This window comes from Rhamphochromis longiceps, linkage group LG4 (assembly GCF_057381845.1).
Source record: "Rhamphochromis longiceps isolate RC_006_pf linkage group LG4, R_longiceps_female_GT1.1, whole genome shotgun sequence".
NCBI classification, from domain to species: domain Eukaryota; kingdom Metazoa; phylum Chordata; class Actinopteri; order Cichliformes; family Cichlidae; genus Rhamphochromis; species Rhamphochromis longiceps.
In genome coordinates, this window is record NC_140560.1 from 26,024,416 (window position 1) to 26,034,948 (window position 10,533).

Genomic DNA, 10,533 nt, shown 5'->3' on the forward strand with positions numbered 1-10,533 from the left:
TGTATTTATGTCCATGTTTATATTTTTTCATTGAAAACCTTGTGAATCCCAAACTCTGTCATTTTCTTTCCAGATCTATTTTTGGGAGTTTCAGCTCCAAAATGAGACAGAGCGCCTGCGTACCCTGTTCCTGCCAGAGCTTGGGGTGAAGCTTAAAAATCTAACAGGATACACCACCTACATGATCAGTGTGGCAGCCTTCAACGCTGCAGGGGATGGGCCCCGCTCCCTGCCCACCAGAGGGCGCACTCAGCAAGCAGGTGAGTCACGCAAAATCCAGACGTGGACAGAAAGATTACAGTGATCCTTCAAAAGACCAGAGGGATTTATCTTGCAGCATCGTGCTTTTTGCAGTCTTTGGATCTGTATATCTTATTCCTCTTTATCTTTCGTTAATCCCCCCTCCCCCTGTCATCTGCACAGCGAGACGGCTCATTATTTAACCACATCGCTCGGTGGATACATGGTTTTCAAAGCTTTTGAAGAGTAGAGCGATACAAAAGGTGTTTTCATATTGACTCATTGTGTTTCTATAGCTTTAAGACAAATAACATAAAAGCTTTCCCTCCTATTCAGCAGGAAACATTCTCAGTGAACAGTTTAGTTTTGTCCTGTGAGATGTAGTATTAGAGATCTTTTTGGCACATCCTACTGGACAAGCCATGGGGGAAGCAGCCTAATGACAGCAGGGGAGAAAAGAATACAAAGTGCGGGGGGACACATGTAGATTAGTATTTTTTGGCTACAACTGCACAAAGATGTCTGTGTTTACGAGCTAGTGAAAGTCCCTCCTCTGCGATTTCTGCAGAGAATGGTTTACAGTGTATATTTCTCACGTCTCTCCCACCCCCTTGAAGGCTGTGACATTGGCAAGGGGTACAAAGTGCTGAGAACTTAAAAACACAGGCAGGAATTTTGGCTCCTCACACAACAGGGTACTGGGAAGTGAGCCAACACAAGCTTTTGTGATTTTTATGCAGAATTGTGTCTAAATCCTGACACTTAGCTGGATCTGGGTTGGTTCAGCACTCAAATTTCTCAAAGCTGTTGTTCAAGGTCACAGAATGAATTTTAGTGTCACTTCAGTGTCTTCTTTTGGGTTTGGGGGAATTAGTTGCCTATACTGCTGTGCAGGACTTTGTTTGGTCCTCTTTCACGGTACCCAAATTTTTGAATTACATGCAACATTTAATTTCTGCTGATTATTCTTTTTATTTATTTTTTTCCTGAACTGTCCTAGTATTCAATTTCTGTGTTAATTTGCATAGCTTGTCTTTTATGAATTTGGCAAATGTTCTTCTTGGCTGTAGACACTAAGCACTGCCCATGGATTTCACTGATTTGCTGATCCAAAAACCAAAACTTTTTGTTGCCAGTGTAGCTTTGAAGGAAAAAGCACAAGTAACTAATAAAAAATGTTTTTAAAGAAAACTATTCATATTTACTTCACCGACATCTCTTGGTCAGTACTTTGCAGTGTTGTGACCAAGTCTTCATTGTATACATTGTTTCATCTCACGACTGTTATATTAACATCTCAACTTTTCCCACTTTCTTTGACAAAAGCGCCAAGTGCTCCGAGCTACGTGCACTTCAGCGAGTTGACCACCACTTCGGTCAACGTGTCCTGGGGAGAGCCGAAGCAGGCCAACGGCATCATTGAGGGCTACCGCCTGGTTTATGAGCCCTGCACTCCAGTTGATGGTGAGAAACTCCTGGAACCTAACAACTCTGCCATTGCTTGACATTCCTCAGCTTGCTTTTCTCACGCAGTGATTTACAACCTCAAGCCTCTTAACCATACTCTTTTTTTTGACCTGCGCTGCTTAAGCTTATGCTCTAATTTGTTACAGATGAGTGTAGGCCCTGCAGTAACATATATGGCATGGCTGATAAAATATGTTGGAGTGTTGTACAGTTTTTACCCTCAGTGAGAGCAACATGGTTAACAGCCAGCTAAATGCAGTTGCCTGAACCAGATTGTCGAGTAATTGGGAGCAGAGGTGGAACGCTGAGCTGCTGTGGTCCTGTGGCTATCTGCTAATCGACCAAGAGTTAAGCTAGATAAAGCAATAAATATATTTTCCTGGTCTCTGACAGTGAGTTTATCTGGTCTTGTGTGTGACTGTATGTCTGCGCTTATGCACAAAGCTTGGCTCTTTGTCGCTTGTAGAAAGCAGTATCTAGAGTCTTAGTGTTTCCTGTACAGACTCCTCTCCTCGCACTCCAGGTGTCAGTAAGATAGTGACAGTAGATGTGAAGGGCAGTGCTCCCCAGTGGATGAAGATCAAAGACCTGGCCGATGGTGTCACATACAACTTTCGCATCCGGGCCAAAACTCTCACTTACGGCCCCGAGGTTGAGGCCAACATCACCACTGGACCCGGAGAAGGTGGGATGCTATAGCTTTTCTTTATTACAGTGTCAGTAATCAAATCCTTTGAGGACTCCCTTGTCATTTTTTATCCACCGTTCTTGTTTTCTCAGGAGCTCCAGGCCCTCCAGGAGAACCCTTTATTTCTCGATATGGCACAGCTCTCACACTGCATTGGACAAGTGGCGATCAAGGCCGTGCACCCATCACGCGATACGTCATAGAGGCCAGACCATCTGGTGGGCCAATTACAAACATACATGTTGTTTGAGTTTTAATCTGTCCACCGTACACTTTAATTTTATTCACAGATTTTCTTATTTTGCCTTTAGATGAAGGATTGTGGGACATTCTCATCAAAGACATTCCCAGAGAAGTGACATCCTACACGCTTAATATGGACATGCTACGAGAAGGGGTCACCTACGACTTTCGAGTAATTGCCGTCAACGACTATGGCTATGGGTCCCCCAGTGCCCCGTCCCCTTCCATATCAGGTCGGTTGTAATATAAAATGAAGACTTACGCAGTGTTGTGCTAAATATCAGATATTAATATCTATTATTTTGGTTTCAGCCCAGAAAGTGTCTCCCTTCTATGAGGAGTGGTGGTTCTTGGTAGTCATTGCTCTTGTGGGACTCATCTTTATCCTCCTCCTTATTTTCATTCTCATCATCCGAGGCCAGAGTAAAAAGTATACCAAAAAAGCAGACTCAGGTATGAAACACACCTTAAACTCTGCTAATATCTCAGGCTCTCTCTCTGTTTGCAACCCAGGCAATCAAGTGGAATTTGTCTTCCTCTTAGACAGGTCTGCTGAGCGCTGCATTTTAATGACTGCAGCATCCAAAGTCTATCTTGTTAAACGGGAGCAAAAAGGCTCACACAGTTAGACAAATGGCCTTGATTTCCCTCCGTTGTTTGGCTGACAGGGGAAAGATGAGGGTTAATGTTATCAGTGAACAGCAGAAATTGGCAGATGAATAAATATTATTGTTCGTATTTTACTGCAGCAAGGATCAATACTGGAATAAATGGCTTGGCAGTGATTTAATGCTCAGGTCATTAGATAGACTGAGAGTAATTATTTAACAACAGCAAAGGTTGCTCCTGTATCACTGTATCAACAAGTCAATTATTTTCTTTAAACGCAAGGGTACGGTACAGGAAGTTAATCATTGTAAGTAGCCGTATTGTTGGTATTATTATTAATACATTATGACTGACACGCAAGAGTCGCATTAAACAGATGGGAGCAATGTTTGGGGGAGAAGTGAAAGTCAGGGCAAGCCTTCCTAATGCCTCCTACTACTGACTTTTTAGCTTAGCCAGTGTTCAGCATGGTGCCAAGGTTATCAGGGTTGGCCAGCTCAGACAAGGACTGTATGTGTGTGAGGACACAAAGATGACCTCTTAGTCCCTCCCAAACATTTCCCAGCTTTCCTAGCTGTGAACCTGTACTGCCAACTGGAGGCTGTTTTATCTGGAATCAGTATTAAACATTGGGCCTGACTAAGTGGTATTTACCTCAGCTTGTCCTGTACTTAAACAGCATTTTGACCTTTAGCAAGGTTTTGCAAATATAAATTAAGGAGAAACCATTAACAGAATGACCGTGCAAGTCTTTTTTTGTGTGTCAAAAATTGTGTTTTCCGAATACAGTGATAAAATAATCCAAGGTATTGAAATGTATTTTAGATTTGATTCATTTATTCCATTCCACAACCCACACAGTGTCATCCTCATACCCCCGTCCAGGCAACCACTCCAACTGCACGTCGCTGCCTCTGACGCACGGAGAGATGGTGCGGCTCGATGAGGGACGCTTCCCAGCCCTGGAGCTGAACAACCGACGCCTCTCTGTGAAGAACTCTTTTTGCCGTAAAAACGGCATCTATACCCGGTCAGTCAGCATCACCGTAAATACCTCCTGTGTGCATTATGACCGACGGTATTCAGCTGGCCACTGCTTTTAAAGCTTGCAAGCAGATATTCCATTTCTCAGATATATTGCTCTGTCAGTTTTGTCACGTTTCCTTTTCAAGTGTTTTTGTATTACTTACAATATATACAAGAATTAGTATTTGTTGTTGTGTGTTCCCCTCTTCCCTTAACAACAGTTCAACAGTTGCGAGTGAAAACAACTGAACCTTGAGGGCACCAGCTGGTGATTTGAGCCTCCTTCATCTCCTCTCATTGACATTCAGTGTTTGAGTGGTGCAAAAATACATATTGGGGGACAGCACAATACTGGCTAATTAACATTCAAAACCTCTTTGTCTGTTCATCAAAGCTTTAGGCAAGGACTGTCATGGATCGCGGGCTGCAGACCCAAATGCAGAGTTCTGAAACAGACTTTGTAAACAAAAAATGTAATTGTTATTCCAGGTAATCCAAAAGACAGCAGGAAATAACATAAAGAGGACTTATGAGACAGAACCGACTATTTATTTTTGGGCATGAGTGCAGAGGTTCTCTTACACGCAGTGCTACGCAGGCTATCACGACGCAGAATAATGTCAGCAGGACTTTGGTAGGCTGTGTCTTTGGTAATGATTATGCAAACATGAGATAAATAGAATTTCCCAAACGCTGCAGCATGATAAGCACGTGTGTAGACATAGGTCAGGGCTGGAGGAATGGTCAGTTGGTTGTGTTTGGGGGATGGTGCTTCAGCGTCTGCTTCTTGTCACAGCACTAAAATAGATGTTGTTTTTTTGCACATTAGTGTGCACATTGTGGTGGAATGTGTTAGGGGTGCACTAAAGGGCAGAGGAATCTGTTATTTTCTCCTTGACCAAGGAGGCCAAGGGGATCAAAGAGCCTTGAGTAGCTCCCTCTCTTTGAAGAGCTCCAAACTGGTACCGTACTGTTTGTTAATGATCTGTAGACTAAGGGAGGAAGAGCAGAAGAGCTCCCTGTGGGATATTTGAAAGGGTGAAGGAAAGAAGGATGAATTAGACAGATAAGGCGAGGAGGATAAATACAGTGCTCCTAAATAATTCAAAGCTCAGAATCTATTGCCCCTCCTCCCCTACACTCACATGGCTCCATCCTTTTTATGTCTGGTTCAACCTTGTCTTAATGTAGTTTTTTTTTTTCCACAGTCCACCCCCTCACGTCATCCCCTTTAACCCAGAGGAGATATCCCTTTGTTGTGTCAACCTTTTCATGGCCGTTGTCATGTTGTGTCTTCTAAGCCTTTTCTTGGCATTCCCGGTGATTTAGCGCCTGTGTGTACATATTAACTTTTTTTTTTTTGGAGAGGTTGTCAAGGTTGTCTTCTTTATGCCTTAATATTCCACTTGACATCACAGCATTTTATGCTTGTCTATTCTGCCCCCACATACATTTTCCATTTCAGATCATTTAAACATTTACTTTCATGCAGTGTCTAGTTTATGCAATTCGTTAGTCTCTTTTTCTGAAACCAACTGAGCAAACCCTTCTTTTAATGTATTAGCCTGAGATGCATACTGAGCCCACTGATGTAGCGCAGTGATGCGAGGGTAGTGGTCCAGTTTTGGCTTTCAGACCATCCAATTCAATCTCAGCAGACCTTGAACGCAGCAGTAGTCATTACAGCAGAAGGAGAAAAATAATTGTCTGCACAGATGTTTCTCTCTGCTTCACTTCATGGACTTAATGACTGGAGCCGAAAGAAGTTAAGGAGTTCTTTTTTTACTTGACTTGCATTCATACTGTATGAGAACTTCTTAATGCTCACAAAGTTCAAGTCCACGCTTAGTTACCCAGCTTTTCTGCAGGAAGTCTAAAACTCTGATTGAGTCGCTCTGTGTATTAATTCAGCTCTAATCGCCACAGAGTGCTTTCATGATCTTCATGATCTTTTTTCTTTTTTGCATAAATTCTGTTCATGAGGTTGGCACAAGTCCACTGCCAAACTTCCACAAACACTTTGAAAGATTAGAAAAGAATAGCAAAAGTATAAGATCAATTCTAATCTCTGTCCTGCCTAATGTAGTGGCTTCCAGGAATGCACAATAACCCATGCTGTGCTTGTCTGAATCATTTTTTTTCATAATCAATAAGTCTGTGCTGGATCTATTCATGTTGTTCCCACTGAACACCCTGTGGCTTCTGAAGCTTCATTTTTAGAACTGTTTTGGTGGCTTTCTTTAGTTGTCTCTGTGGTGTCAGTCACAGGATTGACACAGCTTTTTACTCCCGAATGAAAAAAAAAAGTGAGAGCTTAAGAAAATCAGTTCGGAGAATGCAATTATGATCAAAAGAAACTTCTTTTTTCTTATATAACATTAGCTCTTTATCATCTTCTTGCTTTTATAACTCTCCTTCTTAACTCTCTACTTTTCTTAATGTATTTTATTTCTTTTTTTTAAATTCAGCTCTCCTCCAAGACCAAGTCCTGGAAGTCTGCACTACTCAGATGAGGATGTCAGCACTAAGTATAATGACCTGATCCCAGCAGAAAGCAGCAGTCTGACTGAAAAACCCTCGGAGATATCTGACTCGCAGGTAAGCGCTGACCCAGGCTTACAGTCTATGCCCGACCCTGCGTCTGGAATAAGCAATGAACTTAAATTAAAAAGTCAAATTCAACTGTTTAAATTTCTCACGGAGAAAATCCTCAGGGCAAAGCTGTAACCTTTTTAAAGTTAAAAAAAAAAAACTTCTCTGGTTCAACTTTCTGTTCTTTTGTTACATTTGGCAACTATCCTCTTGATAAACTCAATTCAGCTTGTCACAGTCACCGCTTTGCTAGATGCAGAAGCAAGACAGCTGTCTAATTATGAAGCAGCATTTGTGACGATAAATTAATGACATTCTGCAGCAATATCTGCCTCAAGTGGATCACCTCAAAATTAAATACCCTCTGTTAGCGTCGTGCAGTGATGGCTGACGTTTCTGGATCTTTTAATACTGATTTCTTTCATGGCAGGGGAATACACAGCCGGTTCCCGTGCCTCGCGTGTGCTGAAATATCTTCACAACTAATTAATTTTTGTCAAATAGAAATTGTTAATCTTGGCTTCCATGTCTCAGCTCGCAATATGATGAGTGTGTGCATAGAATAGTTTGGCCCAGTGAGGAGATGGGAGGCTTGAAGTGATGAGGGATGGTACCTACAACTGGCAGAGAAGCCGATTGTAGCAGATTCTGAACATTTGTCTTCCCACACCCGCGCTGTGTCTCCCTGGCCAATTTGTCTGGTACCTGCACAGGCAAAACATTGTTCATCCCAGTTTGAGAAAAAACAGATCTCCCAGGAGACGCAGGCTGGTGTTATTCTTTTCCTCTGCGTAGCCTCCCACTGTTTACCTGACACTTGTGCAAATAAATGGTGCTTCAACATCTGTTGAGCTACAGTGTCTCAATAGAGCAGTAGATGAGCAAGTGCTCATCAGGCACACAAATGTGCCAAATGTGTAATGCTTTCTGTGGGAGGCTTTTACTATTTTTTTTTTTAAACAAATACATGTAGCAGAATAACAAGAGGATTCACTCAGACAAGCTTTTGCCTGATGGTTTTGTGTTACAAGAAAAGGAGATTAATTCTGTAAACATTATCTTTCTCTAATTCTAGGACACACTTGTTTACATGTATCATGTTTGTACTCCATACAGCTATCGGTGAGCTTCTACATCTCAAAGATTCTCAATAGAAGTGATTATCTGGCCCATAGAAATGCACATGGATTCATAGATTTCCCATTGTCAATAGATATGTCCTGCTGTGCCGTGACTCAGTAGCTACTGTGTTGTTTGTCAACCAGCTGTACAATACTGGAAATAGAATTAGCCTTGATTTGAGACCATGAAAATGTAGCTGTCATTATACTCTGTAGTAAGCGTCGTAGCACGTGTTCTGCTTACTGTCCTCATTTTTTGCCAAAGTGACTTTGAACTGTTGACTGACAGGGCAGCGACAGCGAATACGAAATGGATCAGAGTCGGCAGAAGACCCACTCCTTTGTTAACCACTACATCAGCGACCCCACCTACTACAACTCCTGGCGGCGACAACAGAAGGGCGTCACTCGTCCACCGGCATACGGCTACTCCCAGCCCGAGCCCCTGGTGGAGCAAGAGTCACGACAACACCCACCACCCGTACCCCCCCTGCCCCCTCTTCCCCCTCTCCTCCCCCAGAGCGCCCAGTCACCACAGCCCCAGTGCCAAGGCCAGGGCACCCTCTTCAGGCCTAAGGGAAGCCGGACTCCCACCCCCTCCCTGCTGTCCTCCGACCCCCCCAGCCAGCACAGCACCCTGTACCGGCCCCCCAGCAGCCTCGGCTGTGCCGCTCAGGCACCTACCGCGGGCTTCTCCTCTTTTGTTTGACACACAGCTCTCCTTCCAATAACAACAGGACCCTGAGGACGAAACTTTGATTTTTGTTGTTGTTGGTTTATTTGTATTTTGCTCCTTTTCTTCTTCTTTTTTTTGATCTTTAGTTCTGTCTTACCGACAGAGTTGTTGCTCAATATTAAGCATTGCAGGCATCTTAAATAGTGCTTTCTCCTCTGTGAAGAGTGTATGTATGATTGTGCTGAGTGTGTATGGTTGGTCAATCTGTGTAATATGTATTTTATGAAAAGACAATCACTTGAAAGTTTTTGTGTTGCTTTAGCAAATTCATTTGAACGATCATCGATGTAAACAAGAGAGAACAGGACCTGAAGTTCTGAAAAAGAAATCCTTGTTTTCAAACCCCTGTATTATTGTTTAACATGAGAGCTTTATTGAAAACAACCACCTTAGAACCATATAGAGTATGGACCACTTGCATTGCTGAGACTGGACAATGGAAAAACTGACTCTTATGGAACAAGCGATGCCTAACAAAGGACAAAATGTTGTGAGAAAATGACTCTGAGTTGGAGAGAGGCACTTGCGGTCACTGTAGCCCTCAGCTGCCTTTAAGTTTCTCACTCTGCCTAATCATTGTTGGAAATGCATTGTGTATTTACTATATGTACTTGTCTCATCTTGTTTACCAGATATTTATATCAAGCAGCTTCAAGCTCAATATTTTCAGAGCATCACTAGTGAAAATGTTATGAATCACATTAAAGCATTGTGGCACCTTTATAGTAGTCTGAGGATGTTGATTGTGTGCTCATGTCAGTAGATATACAAGCAAAGGCAAGCTTTATAATGTGTATTTGTTTGCTTTAATGTTATTCATAGAAAATTACTAAGACCCAAAAGCACAAATCCCCTTGGTTCATTAGATACATACACTTATCGGCCGCTTTAGTAGGTACACTTGTTCAACTTCTCATTGAACTCGATCATCTAATCAGCCAGTCACATGGCAGCAACTCAGTGTATTTAGGCATGTAGATATGATCATGATTAAAGTTCAAAGAAAGCATCAGAATGAGGAAGAGAGGTGACATGTTTGTTGGTGTCAGGTGGGTTGAGTATTTCAAAAACTGCTGATCTACCTCATCAAAATTTAAAATAGAAGGTTCCAATGGTAGGGTCGGGATTTGGTGTAAACAACAATAAATATGGATCTATCCTGCCTCCTGCCTTTGTCTTAGGCGGGTGCAAAATGGTCTGTATTTATATAGCGCTTTACTAGTCCCTAAGGACCCCAAAGCGCTTTACACATCCAGCCATCCACACACTGGTGATGGCAAGCTACATTGTAGCCACAGCCACCCTGGGGCGCACTGACAGAGGCAAGGCTGCCAGACACTGGCGCCACCGGGCCCTCTGACCACCACCAGTAGGCAACGGGTGAAGCGTCTTGCCCAAGGACACAACGACCGAGACGGTCCAAGCCGGGGCTCGAACCGGCAACCTTCCGATTACAAGGCAAACTCCCAACTCTTGAGCCCTGATCGCTCCATGGCATGAGGGGTACTTACTTGGCATATTTTGGGCCATTTTGTACCAATTGATCATTGTTTAAGGGCACAGCCAGGTTTACACACCATATCAGAAAGCTCATCTCAAACTGGTTTCTTGAACGCTACACTGCACTCAAATGACCTCCATAGTCACCAGATCTCAATCCAATACAGCAAATTTGGGATAGGTTAGAGTAGGAGATTCATATAATTGATGTACAGCTTAAAAATCTTCACCATCTGTGAGATGCTGTCAGGTTTGTATGGGCATCCAATGCATGTATTATTAACAAGCATATGAATCATTATATATTAATA

At 42.7% G+C, this 10,533-nt stretch overlaps 1 protein-coding gene across 2 annotated transcripts in view; it reads left to right on the top strand.

The window, feature by feature from the left end:
* The window catches only part of LOC146671755 (protein sidekick-2-like), a 90,929-nt gene extending 81,496 nt beyond the window's left edge, over positions 1-9,433 (top strand). Inside the window, exons 37-46 of one of the 2 annotated variants that reach the window (XM_085404109.1) lie at positions 74-260; positions 1,567-1,704; positions 2,210-2,392; positions 2,488-2,613; positions 2,707-2,871; positions 2,951-3,091; positions 4,109-4,277; positions 6,742-6,871; positions 7,941-7,987; positions 8,276-9,433. In XM_085404109.1, coding sequence (XP_085260235.1) covers positions 74-260; positions 1,567-1,704; positions 2,210-2,392; positions 2,488-2,613; positions 2,707-2,871; positions 2,951-3,091; positions 4,109-4,277; positions 6,742-6,871; positions 7,941-7,987; positions 8,276-8,717 — 1,728 coding nt within the window. In that variant the 3' untranslated portion in view covers positions 8,718-9,433. The remainder of the gene's footprint in view (positions 1-73; positions 261-1,566; positions 1,705-2,209; positions 2,393-2,487; positions 2,614-2,706; positions 2,872-2,950; positions 3,092-4,108; positions 4,278-6,741; positions 6,872-7,940; positions 7,988-8,275) is intronic. The other variant, XM_085404108.1, reaches the window with a different exon arrangement.
* Positions 9,434-10,533: the final 1,100 nt, after the last annotated feature.